This window comes from Cannabis sativa, chromosome 2 (assembly GCF_029168945.1).
Source record: "Cannabis sativa cultivar Pink pepper isolate KNU-18-1 chromosome 2, ASM2916894v1, whole genome shotgun sequence".
Lineage (NCBI taxonomy): Eukaryota > Viridiplantae > Streptophyta > Magnoliopsida > Rosales > Cannabaceae > Cannabis > Cannabis sativa.
This window is the reverse complement of record NC_083602.1, coordinates 7,653,116-7,676,047: the sequence shown is the minus strand read 5'-3', so window position 1 is coordinate 7,676,047 and position 22,932 is coordinate 7,653,116. Positions and strand designations below refer to the sequence as shown.

General features: G+C 30.2%; 2 protein-coding genes across 2 annotated transcripts; both read left to right on the top strand.

Moving 5' to 3' along the window:
- Positions 1 to 10,104: 10,104 nt before the first annotated feature.
- LOC115721229 (non-specific lipid transfer protein GPI-anchored 11) lies at positions 10,105 to 13,082 on the top strand. The gene is made up of 3 exons (XM_030650486.2): positions 10,105 to 10,816; positions 11,993 to 12,052; positions 12,765 to 13,082. Exons 1-3 carry the CDS (start codon positions 10,444 to 10,446, stop codon positions 12,896 to 12,898), a joined length of 567 nt encoding a protein of 188 aa, XP_030506346.2. The 5' UTR covers positions 10,105 to 10,443; the 3' UTR covers positions 12,899 to 13,082.
- A 3,958-nt stretch (positions 13,083 to 17,040) lies between these two features.
- On the top strand, positions 17,041 to 19,461 carry LOC115719553 (F-box/WD-40 repeat-containing protein At5g21040). The gene is made up of 2 exons (XM_030648645.2): positions 17,041 to 17,228; positions 17,599 to 19,461. The coding sequence occupies exon 2, from the start codon at positions 17,656 to 17,658 to the stop codon at positions 19,339 to 19,341; it is 1,686 nt and encodes a 561-aa protein (XP_030504505.2). The 5' UTR covers positions 17,041 to 17,228; positions 17,599 to 17,655; the 3' UTR covers positions 19,342 to 19,461.
- Positions 19,462 to 22,932: the final 3,471 nt, after the last annotated feature.

Here is a 22,932-nt window from a genome sequence, read left to right as displayed (position 1 = left end):
CTTCAAGCTGGTTATTTTAATATGTGAGAATCATATATTTTTTTTATTTTTACCAAAAAATGTAACCAAAATCAAAAGCAACTACTTAGTTTATTTTATAATTTATTTATAAAATTGTAACCAAATTTTAAATTCAAATAAAGTTTAATATATCAACTAATTTATGTTACTATAAAGCTGTTTGATATCTCCTAAATACTGGTCTATTCCATTAAATAATTTTCGTAGGTAAATAAACTAAATGACATCTTTTCTTTTTAACAAAAGAAACTAAATGATATCTTAAACATTATAAAATTTAAAATTTTCATTTTAGGTAACATTATACTCTTATGTTGTAATAATATTTAAATTACCTTTAAAATCTATTTGAGAGTCAAACCTAGCAACATCATCACCAAAAAAATATTACATTATCATAAACAATATTTTAGTTTCTTTTTTATAACTTATTAAGAAATAAGCAACCAAACTTTAAATTTAACAAAATTTTATATATTAACCAAAAAAGACTTAAATTCAAATAATTGTTTGTAGTAACTGAAAAAGACTTTAGAAATCATAAATAGAAGAGACATAAATATAGATAGTATATTTATAAATTATTAAATAAAAAAGTGAGAAGACATCTGATTGAGTGTCATTTTGCTAAAAGAAAAGACCAAAAAAAAAAAAAAAAATAGAGCCAAACACGTAAGAGTCAAACATCCTCTATATATATTTATATATATATATATATTTTTTTAAATAAAAAACAAAAATCAGATACTTCGATCAGGGACGAAGGGACTTTAGCCTATATGTAGGCTTAAGCCCTCACTCAATTATATACATCAAATTTTTCACATGTAGATATACGTGAAAATTACATGAAATATGGGATTTCATAACAAAGTTAGAAAAATATGGCATTTTTAAGTTTGCCACTCTTCTATGGCATTTTTTTACATTTAAGATTTTTTATGGTATTTGATATGCCATATTTTTATAAACTTATTATCCAATCCCATATTTTACGTTTTTGTTTTTAGCTTAATTAGTTTTATTTATTTTTTAATTTATTTTACACTTACATTTTAGGGTTTCTTTTTATTTGAAAAATTTATAACAAATATTACATTTTTTTTCACACATTACATTTCTAATTTGACAAGAACATTTTATTTTTATACTTTTATTAATTTTTTTTTCTTTTTTACTTATTGAAACTTCAAAAAGTATTTTTTTTTGTCTTTTTTATATATTTTTTAGTCAATTTTGGCTCTCTTTTTTCTTTTCAACTTTTAAGTCAGTTGCTATTTTTTTTTCTTTCTTTCGCTTATCTCTCTCTCTCTATTGTTTTTTTTTTAATTTCTTTTTGTGTCTCTCTTGATTTTTTTTTTAATTTTTTTTCTCAACATAATTTTTTTTCTCTTAATATATATAATAAGTGTACATTTTTTTATTTCATTTTTTTTTTACAAAAATTAAACTTGTTTTTTATTTAAACTACTATTTGTTTTTTTTTTTTGTTAAAAACTAATTATTCCATTAAAAACAGCAGAAAAAAAAACCAGTTTCATCAACATCATCCTGAAAAAAAAACAATATAAAAAATCATAATCTAAAAAGAATCCAAACTTTAAAAACTAGTTTCATCAACATTGAAAGAAACTAATAATTTCATTTAAAGAATACAAAAAATAGTTTCATCAACAAGATAATGAAAAAAATTACAATCTAAAGACGATACTAACTTTAAAAACCAGTTTCATCAATATTAAAAGAAACGAATTATTTCATTAAAAGAGGCAAAAAAAAAAAAAAATAGTTTCATCAATAACATAATAAAAAATACACAATGTCTAATAACTAAACTTTTACAAATTAACGATACTAAATTTAAAAACCAGTTTCGAACATATAAATTTTATATCAATACCTAATAATCAAACTTCTAACTTCATTCTTTATTTTGGCATTTAATTTTTTATTTGCTTGCTCAAAAATTAGAGTTAATTTAAACATACAATATGCAGCAAATATAACAAAGAGAATCATAAATTAAAATGAAAGAGAAAAAAAAAGAAACAAAGAAAATTAAAGAGACAAAAGTGCAATAAAAACCATAAAAGAATAACAAAAAAAAAAAAACAGTGGAATGTGAGAAACCAGTTAGTAAAACAACCAAAATAAAAACAAACAAATAAAAACCAGTTTCTTGAAATAAATTAATAAAAAATTGAATAAAATTCAATTATGAACAACAATAAAAAAAAAATTAGTTATAAAAACTAGTTACTTAAAAAAACCAGTTATGAAAATAATAAAATAATATGTGTGTCAGAAACTGATTAATTAAAATAAAATAAAAATTGTTGTTCAAATATCATACAATAAGAAAACTGGTTTTATACAAACTAAAAAATATATAATAATATCATAAAAATTGAGCAACCCTATTAAAGAACAGTTAAAATCTGTGAAACCAGTTTCGACATGTGAAACCAGTTTTGACGTTATAAAAAATCATAACAAAATACAAATGTTAATAATAAAGTTAATTGAAACCAGTTTCATCGGACAATCAAATAAAACCATACACACACAAATATACAAAAAAAAAAAAAATACTAATTACAAATATAATCAAAACAACACATAATGCCTACCAATAATTTAATAACAAAATATAAATGTAAGTTTCCAACCTAGAAAAAAAATAATAAAAAAGTAACTTGAAAAAAATTCTAATAACATAATGAAACTATTTTTTTTATTCTTTTAATGAAATTAATAGTTTCTTTCAATGTTGATGAAACTGATTTTTAAAGTTTATATTATCTTTAGATTATAATTTTTTATATTGTTTTTTCTTCAGGATGATGTTGATGAAACTGGTTTTTTTTTTTTTTTTTCGGCTTTTAATGAAATAATTAGTTTTTAACAAAAAAAAACAAAGAAAAAAAATAGTAGTTTAAATAAAAAAAAAACAAATTTAATTTCTGTAAAAAAAAATAATATCTATAGTTGAGATCATTTTTTATTTATTTTAGTATTTTATTTTTTTAAAAAAGAAATAATAAATAAAAAGAAACACAAATTTAAAGTTTTTTATGGCATTCCTCAAGATTTTTTCCCATATTTGTAAGTTTTTTAAAAAAATGCCATATTTAGTGTAATTAAGTTTTTATGCCATATATATCAAAACTTATCTTTATTTTCCCATATTTTTGTAAATAGCCCTAGATATATTCATATATCTCTATATTAATTCACTTCACTCAATTTATTAAAGCCCAATTCGCAGAAACCCTCACTCAATATCTTAATCATGATTCATGAGCCTACCCTCATTCTAATCAAGCCCATTTTAAAAGTAGCCCAATACAAATAATAAAAAAAATAACACTTTATTAAAAAATAAAATAATACTAGGGAAAAAAACAAAAAAATACAAAAAAGGAAAAAAAATTACAAAAATACTTTGGGCCGGCCCATTAAACATTTATACAGTCCACATACAAATATTTACAAAAATACCACATGCACTAAGCCTTCTGTACGGAAGCGAACCATGAAGATGAAAATACGCGCTCGTTTCAAAACCGCAAAACAACCAAAATGAAACCAAAACGAGAAAAATACAACTATTAATTCTGGCAAAATCAATTAGAAAAGAATACACCGCAATGATCTAAGCGAAAATGACGAAAAAAAATCAGAAAAACTGTGAAGAAACTGAAATTACACATTTGTTTTCTATTTTATTCGATCAAAATAACTCCCCCTAATATCGAAATCTATATTCATGAAATGTAGATCTGTAACAAACAGATCTGGAGCTCCCACTAAATCCAAAACAATGTATGATGTGAAAAATTTTAAAAAAAACCTCATGAATAATACATCTACGTTATATACAGTTGCATTTTGATTTATTTTTTGTTCTGGTTGCCTTATAGTTGCATTATCGTTTTATGATAGTTTATATATTATGCAAGAATTTAATTTGATGGGGACTAAGAAATAGTAGTTATACATAGTAAGTTTTGTGCAAATAGTTGCATATTAATTTTATAGTGAAATAACATATGCCAGTAGCAAAACTATAATAAAACTACAAAACAACTGTATGCAAGTGCAAATAGTTGCCTTATAGTTGCATTATCGTTTTATGATAGCTTATATATTATGCAAGAATTTAATTTGATGGGGACTAAAAAATAGTAGTTATACATAGTAAGTTTTGTGCAAATAGTTGCATATTAATTTTATAGTGAAATAACATATGCAAGTAGCAAAACTATAATAAAACTACAAAACAACTGTATACAAACTAAAATACAGTAAAAACTCTTTGAACATCAACATCCATGATAAATCTCATTGTTACCCATTGATGATATAAAAATGGACAGGAAACAACTAGATAAAAAACATATTAAAAAAATACATATAGAAGGTGTAAAATTTCAAATATGGGAGAAAACCAAAAAGAAACCGAAAACAAACCTCGGTTCGAACATCAGCAGCAACATTAGCTTTTTTCCCAGAAACGTTGACAATGAAATCTCTGCATTATTTGTTGAGTAAACATACATAAGAAGCACAATGATTTCTATACTCTTTCTGGCTTTATTCTCTACACAGTCGCTCCATATGTTATCAAGGTCCGTTTCTTCGTAAGAATATATAAGAAACTAGCTTTACAATTAAAAATTAAAAAAAAAAAAAGAAAAGAAGAATTGTTATGTAAAAAAATTTAAAATTAAAAACTGAAATAAAATTAAAAATTAAAAATTAAAAACTGAAATAAAATTAAAAATAAAAAGAAAAGAAGAAAAAAAGAGAGTGAAATGATGGATTGATTGATAGAAGTCAATCCTAGACCTAAGCAACAATATATAAGAAACTAGCTTTACAATTAAAAATTAAAAATAAAAAAAAAAAGAAGAATTGTTATAGAAAAAAAAATTAAAAATTAAAAACTGAAAATAAAATTAAAAATAAAAAATTAAAAACTGAAATAAAATTAAAAATAAAAAAGAAAAAAAAAAAGAGTGAAATGAGAAAAAAAAAAAAAGAGTGAAATGATGGATTGATTGATAGAAAATGAAAAAAGAGATGGAAGAGAGTAGGATTTGATTGATGATGGATGTAATGATGACTAAGTGGTAAATGTGTAATAAAAATAAGTTTGTAAGTAGAAATGTAGTAATAGGCGTGTGATGGTAATTATGTAATAAAGTGTGTAAAAAGGATTTTTCATGTAAAAATTTCATAATACTATTGACAATGTTTTATTTTATTTTGTTGAAGATGAAAATTTGAAAGGATACATTTATCAGTTATTTTTATTAGTTTTGACTTAATATTTATTCAAGTCCTCACTCAGCTAAATTTCCAGCTTTGTCACTGACTTCGGTATACGCGCAACCAAGGTATTAAATAGAAATTTGGCATTAAAATAGAGATCAACATTTCCGTAAATATTTTGGAAACTTGGTGTCCCAAGGTAATTTTCATAAATAAATATTTATAACAGAATTCAATTATATTATTTATTAAAATAATTAAATATAATTTAATAAATATTTTGAATTTAAAATTTTTTTTATTAATTTTATTTATTTATACTGTATAAACCAAATTAAGATACATAATTTTAATGTAATTTTTTGGAAATTCTAAAAATGATTAATTTGATTTAATATTATCGTAACATAAGTTCCCTAATAACAATTATTAATATAGTACATCATGATTGTAGTTGTACCAGGCTATTTCTAGATGAATTTTTTTATGTAAATTTTTAGGAAAAAATGTCATAACTAAAATTTTGAAGGTAATTAAAATACTGCAAGTATATATTTCTTTTTTGAGATGAAATATCAATTTTATTATTCTGAATATAAAAGATATAAGAGTTCACCAAAAATAGAATTATCATAAATGCTACGATCAGATTGATACCGAGAATGTCTAGCAACATAATATGCTACTCAATTTGCTGATCGTCTAATAAAAAATAAATTAACATTTGGGAAGGTAGATAACAAAAGTTGGCAGTCTTTGATTAAAAGACCGAAAATGGACCTCATTGCTTGGTTCCTTCGAATAGCTTGTACTGAAACAAGACTGTCTGTCTCAATTTGAACATGTTGCCAATTATATTAGTCTTTACCCAACTGAGAGCTTCTTTAATCCCCATGTCTTCAATGACTTGAGCTGCATATCTTCCGCCATGGCAACTGGCCCGTACTGCAACAAGGTGACCAAGATGGTTTCGGGCAACAATTCTAAAACCATACTTATTGTCGCTATCAAAAAGTGATGCATCTACATTAATCTTGATTGTGTTTTCTGCGGGTCTAGTCCATGACTCAGCACCATCAAGTATATATTTCTTAAGTGCATATGTGATTAGCTTTTTCTTTAAAACTGTTTCATTTAAACATATTCATATATATATATATATGTTCATTGGGTAATAACTTGTAAGAATTTTGTCTTCTACTTCAAGTGATGAAGAACCATGAATTGGAGTAAAAAATATGCATTAAAACTGCATTGTGGTATTGAATATTATCTAATAGCAGGTATATTACTCTACTTGGCAATGTATTTATATGCTGGAAATGTTAGAAGCCTCTCTGAAATAAATTCATTCTCGTTCTAACTATTAAGGTGGATCTCTTGCATGTACATTATTTCTTTAGTTTTCATTGGAAAACTGTAGGTTCTTATATTTCATGTGTGGCAGTAGCACAATACTAAGTATGAATCCTTTTTATAATGATTTTTATAATGAGATGTATATCTTATTGTCTCATGAGATAATTTGAAATTACTTTAAATGAGTTAAGCTTGATTCATATGTTATTATTTGCTTACTTTAGAGAATCAGGAGAAGTTATTAGCCATCTTATGAGGTACGAATTTACTTATTAAAGTTTTCATATTTGATATGAAATTAATGTATATGCAAGCTTTTTAATATGTATGCTATGTTCTATATTGGAGTTCCTTTTTTGCTGACTTGTTTTGTCTTAAAGATCCTTTTGAGTTGAGTTGTAAATGGTTTGTTGCTCCATCTGCTCTGATTTAAATCTGGTTTCATCAGCCTTGTTTTTTTAATAATGGCTTAGGTTGTAATTTTTTTTTTTGTTAATATTATTCAAGCTACTGATTTATAAAAAAAAAAAGACTTTTTCTTTGTTTGTGTGTGATGCTTATAGTCTCATTGTGGTTTGAGTAGAGAGTAATCCAATGCATAATGTCTCGCGGTGATTTGAGCGAAGAGCAGCCAACAAAGTTATAATGAGGTAAGTAATATTATTTTTTTTATTCTTGATGTCCCTTTTGATGAGCTTGCTCTCCATTTTGTACTTATTTTTTAGTTCTATGTATATTCAGCTTAGTAATGTGAATATCAATGTGCACCTTATAATATATTCTCCTTTTTTTTTTGCTATGTAGGTGATGGAGATAGCTAGCGACACGATCGAGAGATATGAGTCTGTGCAATTAATAAATTGATAAAAAAATGTTACAAATAAAATGCCCTGACATGAACAAAGCACGAGAAGTTTCAGTGCACATAATCGTATTACTTAGGTAAGATTTCAGTGTCTCTGAAAAAATTAGAGATTGTTGTAAATTTGAGATGTTAGATTTGTTTATGTGAAACTGAAAAAATTCGTGTGGCATCAATCTAGTTATAATTACTATTTTTTTTTTTTTTTGCTTTAGTTTATGATCGAAGCAAAAAATAATTAGCGTCGGTGCACTAATTTTTTGCTTCAGTTATGAACTGAAGCAAAAAAAAATTTTTTGCTTCGGTTCATAACCGAAGTAAATAATCAATAAGTGTCGGTTCATAACTGAAGCAAAAAAAATCAGCGTTGGGTATACCAAAATTCCTAAAAACCGAAGCAAAAAACTTTTTTTGTAGTAGTGAATCTTTTCTCTCAAACACTATAGAATTGTTCTTGCTCATGTATTGAGAATCCTATTAGAACCTTATATACATTTTATCCTACTAGCCCACACTAGTCCTTGTGTGTGGTGGAATATATGGAAAATCAAGGTGTGAGTTTGACATTACTGTTCTAAGAATACAATATACGAAAGACTCGAGGATATCCTGATAGGCTTCGAGAGGTAAACTATCTTTTCATCTATTTTACTTTTAGATTTAATATAAATACATATGGTGATCTTAGGGATATGGTACGATGATAATCAGTAACATTTATTCCACTGCGTACCTAATTTAGTACCATAAAATCAACATAGGGTTCATCTTTTAGGAAAAAAATACTTGTGATAAATACGTTGAAACTTTTTTAGCTCAATAATATTAACTCGTGGACTAGAGTTCATTAATACTCAAACCACATAAAATTTATTGTTTATTCTTTTTTAATTAATTTCTTTCTTAAACTTATTTATTTTATAATCAATTTCTAAAAATTTTGATAAACACTAATAATAGGACTTACTTTTAATATTACACAAATAATTCATAATCTACTAATTAATTATTAATTAATCACTAATCTTCATGTTTCATTACGTGGTCATTATAGTTTCCATCTGGTTTTTACAGCAAAAACTTTGAGTTGATCTCTAACTTCCATTACTTGAGCCCATTACCAATTGTTATTTTGGTGGGTCTTATAATTTCACCAATTTTCTTCTTTCAAGTACACTATGGATTCACTTAACTCATAAATTGTCTTTTATATGTGCTAAGACCCACACATGTTTACCTATAGCTGCCACATTCCACTGCTCAATGCACCGAAAGCTCTGTCTTGATCCTTCGGCTTACATACATCTTTCCAAGCCAATAAATCTAACTTTTTGTACTCAGCTGTGCCACTCCATAAAAAATCTCTACATATTTTATCAATAGTTTGCAAAACCTTTTTGGTATAAATAGTAAATATTTGACTTGGACCATATACATTGCCAAATATTAAATATAGTGACTAGCACCACTTAAAAGGTGTAATATTATCAGGGCCGTCTTAAATATTTTAGAAGCCATGTTTCAATTTTAAAAATTTGGCCCTTAATTTTTTTATTTATTTTTTTAGGTAAATCAAGTTTAAAAATTTACTTCTAGAAGTTTTAGTTAAAAAAAAAAATGTTTCATTCATATTTGATAATTTTTTTTAAAAGAAATAAAGTCTTGCCATTAACTCATATATATAACCGTGTGTATATTTTTTTTTCTCTTTTGATATATTTTTTTTTTTTTTTGTAAATGAAAAATTTAAAATTGAATAGAAATATTTAAATATATATGATGAAAAAAATTATTTATTAATCAATTTTTGAAACAACTAAAATATATTATATATATTTCACTATCAAACATATATTGAATGGAATATAAAAGATTAAAAAAAACAATAAATAGTAAACTACCATAAATTGGAAGAGATTCTAGGTATAAAGAGGTGGTTCATTAATTAAAAAAAAAATAAACTGAAAAGAATTTAAATTAAAAAATGATAAAAATTTTAGTTTTTATTTAGTTGGGCCCTGTGCAATTGCACAGCTTGCACAGGGTTAAAGCCGATCATGAATATTATTATTAGTGTAATTAAGTATCAAGTTTTTATAATTTAATTTAATAATTATTTTAGAATTATTGTAGTACCACCTCTAAATAGTATTTGGCACTGGTACTAATACCTAATAACAATGTTGTTTTATAAAAATATTGACTCATTTTTTGAAAATAAATTTAAAACAAAGATTGACACATTAAGGAGTTTGTTACCACATGTCCTATCATCATTGGTAGGTAAAAACATCAGTTAACAGTAACAAATACATTACAAATAGAAGAAAGCGGACAACCAAAAATAAGCAACGTTAGACAAAAAAAAAAAAACTACTCACGTATACTAACAAATTACGTATATCCAAGACAAGAGAAAACTAAATATACCACCTCATGTTATCACATTTAGTTTTAAGTTTTGTCAATTAATCCAATCAATTCAGTTAGCGGTGCTATATTTGGTCTGCGCTGTACAATTAATTATTATGACTAAAATGTAGTTGAAAATATAAATACAAAAATTCAATTTTGGGTCTTAGAAATAGTTAATACAGATCATAGGTGGGGTTAGAATTAGAATCCCAAACAAAAAATAACAGAAGGGCAAAGTGTGAAACCCTGCGTATATATAAACACATCAAAATGTGTAAGAGTGAAATCATTAAATACATACACATAACAAAATAAAATATAAGAGAACAAACCAAAAAGGCCCAAAAAAAAAGAGTATTGGTTGGTGGTTACGTTTATTAAAGAGAAGAACCAACTCATTTCTCATTTCCCCACTATATCTTCCTATTCTTGCTCCCCAAAACTAAAATTTCAAAACATATAGCTCTCTATTTCTTCATACCCACCAAATAGGAAGATAAACAAAAATAATGGCCAAAATTATATCCACCGTTGCTACCATATTCTTCTTGGTAATGACTTGTGCGTGGGCGCAGCAGGCCCCAGCGCAGGCACCGATGGATGGGAGTATGGGGCCGACGGCGTCTGCGCCGGGGCCTGACTGCATGACCGTGCTGATGGGGATGGCTGACTGCCTGTCTTACGTGCAGACAGGCAGCAACCTCACCACACCGGATAAGCCTTGTTGCTCTGAGCTTCAGTCATTGGTGGACAATAACCCAATATGCCTTTGTGAGTTTTTAGCCCACAGTGGTGACTCTGGCTTTCAGATCGATATCAGTAAGGCTAAAAAGCTTCCTTCTGTTTGTAAAGTTGATACTCCACCTCCTAGCACCTGTGCCTGTACGTACTCTATCTTTTTCCCCTTATTATTAGTTTATTGTTTTATTTGAATTAAAGTAAAAGTAATATAATCATGAAATTAGAGTGATTTTCAAAAAAAAAAAAAGAAAACTTTTGGATACAAACATTGAAGGTTTGCATTAATTATGTTTGGTAAGAACTAAGAAGTAATATTTATGGTAGTTTCTTGTATTGATATAAATTTTATTAGTATTAATTGTTTAGTGGCTGTTTAACATTAATTTCCACATAGAAATGGAATATATTTAGTTAAGAAAACACCAAAATTTCATCAGTATTATTTGATTTATTAGATCTATTCAATCTAGGCGAGTTTTGCGGTCTTGTGTTTGTTAATTACTGCAACACACAAATAACATTTTCTTTTAATAAATTAAATATAGTAAATATAAAACTAACAAAGAAAAGAAATCAAATAAGTGACTCAAATGCACATGTTTCTTAAAATGCATAGATTTTAAAGTAGTTTAAAAGAACACATATATACGTACATTATTACCCTATTTATGTATAATGTTTCTTAAATTATGATTATTATAACTCTATTGTCGTCCACATAAAAACAAAAAAAAAGTAATTGTTTTGATTTTTGGTTTTTGGTAAGAACAAAAATAGTAATGTGTATGGGCCCATGGAGCGGTGTGTAGCGGTGCCCCATAACTCAAATCTCAAAATGTATAAGAGAATGAATAAATGAGCTGCCAACTGCCTGTGATGAAAGCCATGTGTAAATGTATCTATATATATATATATGTTATTATGTAAAACACTTGTATAATATAAATGACCTCACCTACTATACCATTACCAGCTTCCTTATATACCTCTTTTTGACATTTAAGGATTTACTAGCTTTTCTCTACTTCCAACCAAATTTTTAATGTTTAGAACCACCATTAACTAAAGTAGGAAATGACCTCTAACTTTCTATACTAAAAAAATTGATAGAAAAATTTCTAAATATAGGAAGTTCCTTATTTTTTTTTTTTGTAATAAAAAATATTGTTACTTTATAATTATTTTTAAAAATTTAAATTATAAAATATTATTAAAAATAACGCTTTATTTTAATTTTTTAACTATTTTAGTTAAAATTTGGTTAAAAAAAATATCAAGTTTATATATAATAATAATAATTTTATTTTAATTTGACAGTGGTGGGAATACCAGTGGGAAGTCCAACTTCATCAGACGGTCCAAGCGCTTCATCACCAAGTACGTACTCAAATATATTTCTCATTTATAAAATTAAATTACTTTTTCTTTTTCTCATCCCTTATTTATTAAATACCTAATATATCAACCTCCAATAAATTAATATTTGTGAGTTTTTATGGTAGGTGTTGTGTTGGCATTAATTATGTAACAAAAAAGTGTACAATTGTTATGAAAATTACACGGATTTTTAAAATATGATCTCTTTTATTTTTCAAAAGTGTTATTTTGTAAGAAAAAATAGTATAAATTGTTATTTTAAGGAGTTAAGTTAACTATTACCATTTTTTCATATTTTTTTTAAAAAATCTCTTTAAATTTTGCCCCCAAAAAACCATAAAAATGAATGTATTCTCCTTTAGTTAATGGTTTTTTTTTTTTTGAGATTTTTTAAAAAATATACAAAAATAATAAAAAAAAAAAAGTTACAAAAATACAATTTTATAGAATTTTAAATATTTTCACGATTTTTTTAATTTTATTTACAGAAAATACGGTATTTTTATATTGTACTCTTGTTAATTTATTGTTGATTTTTTATTATCTGTATGTTATTTTTTATTATTGTTTTGATGTTATTTTCATAGTACTTTTATGTAATTTTTTTTTGTTATTTTTATGTTGTTTCTATAGAATACCATTAAAATGTAAAAATGTATTTTTTTTACAAAGAAAATAGTGCATTATCTAATTATATATCTTTTTAATGTAGTGGGTACAGTTAGTGGTCCTACAGCTGAATCGCCTGGAGCCACAAAAGATGATGGAAATAGAGGTTCAACCAGCTCCATTGTAGCAGTGCTTCTTGGGTTTGCAGTCACCATATCATTCTTTTCTTCTATTTGATCCATTTTAATTAATTAATTGTTATGTGTTTGTTTGTTATCTTTAATTACTATTTACTTTCATTTTCAATATCCATTGTTGGGAGACCACATTCATCACTTATGTACTCTTTGTACCCAGAATTATAACATTTATATAATATGTGTAGGATTTATTATAAAATAATTTATTATATTTCCATTCACTCTCAAGTCTTAAATCTCAATGCCTTTCTCCAATGAAAACAAATCTACTGTCTACTTTATGCACTAATAAAGTAAAATTATTAGACTTGTTCAAAGAATTGTAAATTCATCAAATAATTTTGTTCAACTAATTAAGTTGCTGAATACGGCAAGGAAATCTAATTACATGGTTTGTTTGTTTTTTAAGAAGGCATTTGTACATTAAAACCAAAATCAGACCTCGTTATAAAGGATATTGTCTAGTATAGAAGATAGCTCAATCATACTGGTTACACTATTAGCAAAAGCTCACTTGGCCACATTATATATAGCAAAATTACATAATCTAGGAATAAAAGAAAAATTACAACATAACAAATTAGTAGAGAAGTTTTTACAATGCCGCACATAGTTGTCACTCCCCCAACTGGAACAAGTGCCCTTCAGAGTCTTGATAACTGTCTCAGAATCGCTCTCCACTAGAACAAAAGGATGATACAAAAAGACAGTCGTCTCCACGGCTAACAGACAAGCTGCAGCTTCACTAATGAGAGGATCAGAGAAGTTGAGCTTGTTTGTAGCCACCCACAAAACAGATTCTTTATGGTCCCTAGCTAAAGCCGCAATGCACATGGTGTCGCCTCCAACTTTAACATCACAGTTGATCTTGACCCAATCGAGTGGGGACGGGGACCAAATAGGGGTCAAAACAGCCTCAGAAGAGGAAAATAGACAGGACTCATAATCTGTGTGACAAAAAGATATAGAGTTGATACAGTGCTTAATGTCACTCAGAAAATTATTATGACTTTTGTCATTACGCGCCTGTCAAATCGTATCAACCACAATCGAAGCGTAGAAGAATAGCTTATCGCCATCTACCCCTTTATGACATAGGTTCCACAAAAAGTTAACCTAATCCAAAACACGAGCACCTGATTCCAAAACTGGCATGACCCCCCATGAGGAAGATCGCCACAGATGAAAAGAAAAATTGCAATAGAGAAAAAGATGTTCCATCGTCTCGTCCCCCTCCCCACAGAGAGGGCAAGGGACCTCCTCAATACGCATTCTATTAGCGAGAACTGCTCGGATATGCAACACATTTGAAAGGATGCTCCACCAAAGAACTTTGTGCCGCTCCAACACTTTAGAATTCCAAAGCTTATTCCAAAGTGTCGGTGCCACATTGCAAAAAGGAGCTCGTTCAAGGGCTTAGACAAGGAAGGCAGATTTAGTAGAAAATAAACTATTTGACTCTTTCGTCCAGACCCATTTTTCTTTCCCCTTGCCACGAGGCTTGCCACCTTTGATGATGTTATTGATCGTTTCCTAGTCAAAAAGGTTATGAAGCTTAGAAATGTCCCAGTCCCCATTGGGTAAGAGTAGGCCTGCCACCTTCCTCAGACCCTCTTGGGGATGAGAATTAGGTTTAGGGTAGAAATCCCTACCATGAATAATCCATGGGTCATCCCAAATCTTTGTCTCTTTTTCGTCTAAAATTAGTTTGCAAGCCCCTTTCTTAATAATATCTTTTGATCGCACAATATTCTTCCAAAACCACGAATCTGAGTTTTTAAAATCACAATCTAAGAACTGGCAACCTATGAGAGGGTTGGCCCTCAACACCCGACAACACAGTGAATGCTCCTCATTAAGGAGATCCCAACCCCATTTGGCCAATAACGCCTAATTCATCTCCAAAGACTTGCGAAATCCAAGGCCGACCCGATATTTTGAAAGACATAGGTGATCCCAAGCCTTCAAACAGATACCGCGATTCCCTTGTTCACATCCCCACCAGAAATCTCTTAACATGATATCAATCTTAGATGCGAGTTTTTTTTTTGACAGCTTTGTTGTCTGCATCGTGTACACCAGAAAGAGCAAGCCCCACCAATTTAATCAAAGTAGCTCACCCTGCTTTGGACAACATTTTTAATTTCCATCCATGGAGTTTAGAGACCAGGTTATCCAAGATGAAGTTGAAGTCTACATATTTCTGGCGAGACCTAAACAACGGAAGCCCCAAATAATTGATGTTACCCATGGCTTTATGGAGTCTCAGCATCTGCATGATACCACTTTTCATACCCGAGCTGGTGTTCTTGCTGAAAAATATCAATGTTTTGAGTTTATTAATTCTTTGGCCTGACCAACCACAAAATTTCTCTAAATAGTGCCAGAATTCCTTTGCTTCTACTATCATTGCCCGACCAACCAAAATAAAGTCATCTGCAAAGAACAAATGAGATAGTCTTGGACCATCCCTGCTTAATTTGATTCCTTTAATATATCCACAATTCAAGGAGTTTTCAAGAATGCGCGAAAGGATTTCTGCTGCCCAGATAAAAAGATAAGGGGAAAGAGGATCCCCTTGTCTAATGCCACACTCAAGAACCAAACTATTAACTTTGTTACCATTAAGGTAAAGATTGAAGAGCTTTTAGAGCTTGGCTTAACAAACATAAATGGAAGAGCTCTTATTTCAGTAATTATATTAGTTTACAAAAATATTATTTATAAGAAGCTAAGTGTTAGGATAAAATACATTGAAGGGTAGAGCGGTAAATTTATCTCTACTCGATGTAAATCGTCTATAGAGGAACTTTGATTATTTGGATTGAAACAATGGATAATATATAACGTATCTATTCTTGGTGAATGTAGTGTTTTATATAATCAAGAGTGCAATTCCAAATCTATAGTGGAGTCAAGATGAATTAATAAGATAGAGAATTTACTTGGTAAATTTAAAACTACTTATTTAGAGCTTGATTATGTAGGCCAGGGTCCTCACACTAGTTGAGATAATATTATCTTGTAGACTCAATTAATTAATTTTAATTAATCGATTATAATTCTGAATAAGACTATGTCTTATTTATGAGTTTCACTAAGCAAGGGTTTCTTTGAAAAGAAAAAAGGATTTAGGGTTTGTTTGTTAATTAAGAAACTTTAAAAGGTTTAATTAATAAATAAGTTAAATGACAATTTTATTTAATAATTAATTATAATTATTAAATAGATAGAATTGGCATTTATAGAGTTAGAATTAAAAGATGACATTTGTGAAAAGAAAGATAAGTTTCAATAAATTAGCAAAATTGAAAATCCAATAGGCCCACATAGGGTTCGGCCAAGGTGAATTTAATAAAACTATTTTTTTATTCAATTTTAATTCAAAACTTAACCCTAAAAGCTGAGAATATGTTGGCTCTTATTTTCTGACCCTAACCCTAGTTTAGACTCTCTTTGTCAAACAAAATAGAAAATAAATAAGAGCACTCTTCATATTCGAATTTCTCTCTTTTTTTCCTTGAATTTTTCGAAGCCTATAGAGATTGAGTAATTGTCCACACAATTCAAGGCAATACTCAAGATAGTATGAAAGATTGTGTAGTTTTTATTAACGGAAAGAGAATCCAAGTTCAGACCTTGATCATATTCTGCAACAGAAAGGATCAAGAGTTAGATATCTGAACGGAAAAAATCATATCATTCTGTTTAAGGTTTTTTACAACTTTTATGTATTTATTTCGTTGTTTTAGAGAATTAATATTTAAGATGTTAAATTATAAGATATTAGATTATAGTATTATTATAAATAAAAAAAAATCAAAACCTAAAAATAAAATTTTCCCTTGTTATTTTTGTAATTTATTTTTAAATTTTTAGTCATATATATATATACAGTAGAACCTCTATTTAAGAATACTCTATTCAAGAATAACCTCTAATTTGTTATAAAAAAATCAAGTTCCAATTTGGGCCAGTTATAAATAAGTATAATCTCTAAATTGTAATTAGTTATACATTATACATATGTTTTGTAAATTTATTTACATAAAATTAATAATTTTATATAATTTGCTTGGTCCAAAGTGTATTATTGAATAGAGGTTCTACTGTATATATATTTAAAAAGAAAAAAAAAAAGAAATTTACTCATATATCCGAGTGTTGTATTATTGTACGGGACGTTCCACAATTGTGAAGATCGAACTCATACGCCAGCCGTTGGATTAAATTTGATGAAGGTTTCTTTCGGTGTCGTCGTCTTCGTACTTCGCCACTCGTCGTGTTGCCTCTCTACAAATCACCTCTCATTTCAAATCCATCTCTGAAACTTCTCGTCGTTTAAGGTTCGGACTCCTCTTCTACAGGTACGGTTGTTAACTTCCTTCATTCCCTCTCGTACTCGCATTTATAATTATACATCTATATCTGTTCTTTTTAAAATCGACTCTTTTTTTTTTCTTTTGGAAATCAAACAGAAATTTAGGTGTTCATTGGATTATACAAGCTTTTGATTATTCTGTACTGTTCTGAATTCATTTATTTCCATTGATTTTCGACTGTATATTTATCATTGGTTCTCTTGATTTGGCTTTCAATTTCTCAATTTACTAGTTAATTGATTTTTCAAATCTGGAAACTCATTTTTAGGGTTTCTAATCACATTTTAGGGATATTGTCAATTTTGATATATTTGGGTGCAAATAGATTCTAAGATTTGGTTTTTACCTTTTTCAGTGTCAGGGGATTGAGTTTCTAGCTGTGCAATTAAAGTTTAGGGTCCGTTATTCTTTTATGGAATTTGAATGCCAGGAGACTATTAGGGTTTCTGAGAAATCGGCATTCTTTGTAGTAAATGCTTGTGAAGAACAACAGATTGATCAGAATCAGGTTGATTCCAAAACCAAAATTGATAAAGCTGCAAGTTCGAAGCTGGACATAAAATTTAGCTGTAAGAAAGGAATTTTGGCTGGTTGTAGTCAGAAATCGAGTAACGATGTTCTTCCTAATGGTCACAGGTCGATGTCCGACCTTCCTGCAGCATTGATATCTGAAATTCTGGATTGTCTTGGTCCCAAAGATTTAGGTATCATCTCTTGTGTATCGACGAATCTTCACAGGCTCGCATCAGAACACCATGTCTGGAAGCAATTCTATTGTGAGAGGTGGGGTCTTCCAGCCATTCCAGCAACCATCGATGCAGGGCTTAACAATGAGAAGTCGTGGAGGGATTTGTTTGTGGAAAGAGAGTTTAGGAGTAGGACTTTTATGGGGCGATATAATGTTGATGTTTTGTATGGTCACACTGAAGGGGTTCGCACAGTTTTCCTTTTGGCTTCGGCTAAACTCATATTTACTTCAGGTTATGATTCAATTGTCCGAATGTGGGACATGGAAGAAGGGTTGTCTATTGCATCATCACGAGCCCTTGGTTGTACTATCCGGGCAATTGCAGCAGATACAAAGCTATTGGTAGCTGGTGGCACTGATGGCTTTATCCACTGTTGGAAGGCAGTGGAGGGTATCCAACATTTGTTTGATATAAGGGCTCCTCAGAATCAGAATACCCAGTTCCGTCTATGGGAGCACGAGGGACCCATTACTTCTGTTGCTTTGGATCTCACAAGGATTTATAGTGGATCATGGGACATGACTGTCCGTATTTGGGATCGCTTTTCGCGGAAGTGCTTAAATGTCTTGAGGCATAGCGATTGGGTTTGGGCACTTGTTCCTCATGATGCAACTGTGGCAAGCTCATCTGGTTCAGATGTGTATGTTTGGAATACTTCGAGTGGGGATCTGATGACAGTTGTTCGCAATGCTCATGTTGGTAATGCATACTCTCTGGCTCGAAGCCACACAGGAAATTTCATATTTACAGGAGGAGAGGATGGTGCCATTCATATGTTTGAGATATCTGATCATTGCATTGAGACTGATGTCTTGAAAGTTGCAACATGGATTCCTCACTCAGGTACTGTGTATTCGCTGGCTTTTGAGTTTCCATGGCTTGTCTCTGCTTCCAGCGATGGAAAGTTGTCACTGATTGATGTGCGCAAGCTGCTTAGGACTAACAAAGGTGCTTCAAAGAGAAGTGTAGTCAAGCAATTGGATAGGAAGAGTTTAGCCAAGAAACTGGATCAATCTAGTGTAGAGCCCCCACAGAGGATGTTACATGGGTTCGGGAGCAATCTATTCTCGGTGGATATTGGTGCAGATCGAATTGTATGTGGAGGCGAGGAAGGTGTGGTTAGGATTTGGAACTTTACTCAAGCCTTAGAAATCGAACGTAGAGTGCGTGCACTAAAAGGAATACGGTTAGAGAACAGGATGAGGCGGCGCAAGCATCAGTTAGAGATCAACAATAAAGGTAGCCACACTGACCAATGTTCAGTTGCTGCCAAGAAGAATTCAGTTAATGGCGATAGGAATAGTATTAGGTACAACAAACGCGGGATGACCAATAAGCTGAAGGCCTAACATCTGTTGTTAAAGTCCCCGCATATTAAGCAACACATGATTTATTATTAAAAAGAATCTTTGGCACTTATGTTTATTATATTATTACTAGTTTGCACTAATAAATGCTTTTGCTGATAACACAACGAGTATAGTTCATTTTTAGCTACATATGCCAATATATGGCATCAATGAAGTTATGTTGGCTGCTAAGGGATGAGTTTCTAAAGTCCTTTCGTTAGCCAAATAAGCGTATCTAATGTCTATCTTCATTCATAGACTTGACAATAGAAAAAAAAAAAATATGGTGGCGTTTAGTTGAAGGTAATGAAAGGGAATGGAAAAGAAAAGAAACAATCTTTATTCCATTCTTTTGTTTGGTTGCATATTAAAGTATTGAAATGTCATTCTAATAGAATGGTTTTTCCATCATTTTGGTGGAATGACTATTCTATTTTGAAATAGAAGGTAAGACTATTTCAATCTATAAAAAAAATTTAATAATTTTTTTTATCAATTTTTTTTATGCATTTTAAATTTTATTTCATTTTTAATCTCATTCTTATGTTTTCACTCTTTTCAATTAAATGCCACTTATGTGTTTGATTGACAAATGTTGATTTTTTATTTTTATTTTTCGTTTGTATGTTAGATGTTGATTTTGTAACATGGAAATGTAGTTATTGCTCAACACGTGTCTTTTTTATAAACTCAAGCACTCTTATTTTTATGGACGTTAAATAAAAAAAGAATAGATAAATTTTAACTTTCCAAATATTTCTTTAATAATTACAAACTTGTTCATTCAGTGGTATTTTCTTCATTTTGTAAATAGTTTCAAGATTTCTATATAATTGGAATTTAATTTAATATAATTCAAGATTTCAGACGAAAATAAAAAAATTAAAATTTAAAATTTCTATATTTGTAATTTAGATTTGATGTTTGAATCGTAAATTTATTATACTTATTAATTAGCTTGGTTTTAGTTAGTTTAAATTAGTAGCTCGTATTCACAGTAATGAATTATTTTAAAAAATTAACAAAATAGAGAAAAATTTGTAATTATTTCCACTAGAGGAGGCAAAACCCAAAAGACTAAAATTCTATTTATTCAATAACATATATCATTTACTTTAATTTTATCCATGAGCATTGACCTGAGTTGGCTGCAATTACTCAATAATTATCAATTATTTCTTAAATTTGTTTTAACATTAGCCGTGTTGCCAGCCCCAAGTAAAAAGATCAATAAAATAGTTCAATGAAAAAAAAATGAGATATAATTTTTGATGAATTCTTGTTCTTCAAAAATTAAAATAAATGTCATGCTCTCTCGTTCTGAGAAGAGCCTTCTGTTCGATATGCTGAAAAAGCCTGTAGAAACCATGGATGATCTTCTTGCCAAAACTTCAAACCTTACTGTCTTGGATGAAGATGGATGGGAAATCAATGCCGCTGGGAGCTCTGTAGTCGGCGAACATTGTGCGAAGGCTAGGTTCTGCTCAAACCGTCCGATGAGCCGTCCTCTGCTGAAGACAATTCTAAGTCGTGTTTGGGGCATTGCTGATAACAATTGGGGAGTGGAAATCAAATTCAACAACAACCATTCTAGTTTCTTGGTCTTTTCTTTCAAATCGGCTTAAGACTTGAACCGAATTTTAAATAAAAGTCCTTGGTTCCTTAATTATGGAACCCTGATTCTTGAAAGAATGGTGAACCTGTCGTGCGATTGGGAACAAGAACTCCTCCGTTTTCCGATTTCTGGGAGAGTTCTTCACCTACCCTCCTGCTCGATTACGAAAGGCAATTTGGTCAGATTAGCAACTATGGCTGGTGAAGTTATAGAGGTCCAACCCCCCGACATCCTGATAATCGCGACTAAAGGTTATTTCACATTCAAAGTATGGTGTGATATAACGAAACCTCTGTTTACAAGGCTCCTATTTCCTTCAGAAGGCAGAAAGATATGGCTTCCTTTCAGGTATGATCGTCTCCCCTTTATGTGCTTTAATTGTGGTTTTTTGGAGCATGATACTCGGGTTTGTGCAGAGACGCCCAAGATGTTTAACGATGGTCTTGTTAACTGGAAGTCGAGTTATGGACCATGGTTAAAGGTTGATGACAAACGTGATACTAAGATTCAAACGAATGCTGCTATTGATCCCTCTGTAAAGAAGACATGTGTTACTGGTTCTCTTGTTTAAGATTCCCCCTACCTACAGTCTTGTTTCAAGGTCAAGGTCAGGGAGTTTATCCCATTCACTCTTCGACTTCAAAGAATATGTTAGAACTCAGTTCGGGTTTGGCTTGTACTCAGTTCGACTTCAAAGAATATGTTAGATCTCGGATTGTAAGCTGAAGGAAATTCCTTCGGGTGGAAATTCTTTTACTTGGTGCAATGGTCAAGCTTCTAATCTAATTTTTGAAAAGCTGGACAGGGTGTTTTGCAATTCGGCTTGGTTGGACAGATTTCAATCTAACAAAGTTACTCTTCTAAAGTGGTGAAATTCTGACCATAGACCGGTACTGGTGGAAGCTCATTTCAGCAACAAAAGGGGTCAGTTTCAACAAACTTGGGGGTCGAGATTCCACTTCGAACAGGCGTGGGCGGATAATGATGATTGTAATAAGATTATACAAGAAGCTTGGGGGATTAAAGTACCGGGTAAACCTCTTGAAAATCTGAATCATCTCATACAGAAGTGTGGCAGGAGACTCTTTGAGTGGAACTTGGCACAAAAAAAAGTTAACTTTGCTAGATCCAAGGAATTAAAAGAGAATATTGTTTGGCTTTCCAATTCGCCTAATTTAACGGATTGGTTAGCTGTCAAAAACTGGAGAAGGATCTCAACTGCGTGGAAGAAAAAAGGGAGATGTATTGGAGACAAAGAAGTCGTGTACTTTGGCTGAGACATGGGGATCGAAACACAAAATTTTTCCACTTTAAAGCGTCAGCTAGGAGGAAAAAGAACACCATTTTGGGTCTGTATGACAGCCAAGGTCGATGGCGCACCTCTGAAAAAGACTTGGCTGATATTGCCATCAGCTACTTTCAACAACTATTCTCGCAATCCAATGGGGGATCCGAGATAAGAGAAGAGCTTAGAGGATGTGTTCCTTGCCGAATGAGTTCAGATGAGAACCGAGCATTACTAGAACCTTTTTCAAGTGAAGAAATAAAGTCTACCTTATTCCAAATTCATCCCTTAAAAGCCCCGGGGAAGGATGGACTACCAGGTCTTTTGTTCCAAAAAAACTGGGATTTGATAGGCCTGGATTTAACTGATGCCTGCCTTGACATCCTCAACAACAACTCGGATTGCAGCTCCATTAACGAGACTCTTATATGCCTTATTCCAAAGGTTAAACAACCCTTTAGGATGATCGAGTTCCGTCCTATTAGCCTTTGTAATGTGGTCTATAAGGTAGTGTCAAAATGCCTCGCCAACCGAATGAAAATAAGTATGAATTCAGCCATTTCAGAGAATCAAAGCGCGTTTATTAGCGTCCGAATTATTCAAGATAATGCCATCATTGGGTTTGAAAGTCTTCATAGCATGAGAAAAGGTCGCTTCGGGAATGGGAGAAAGATGGCATTAAAACTTGATA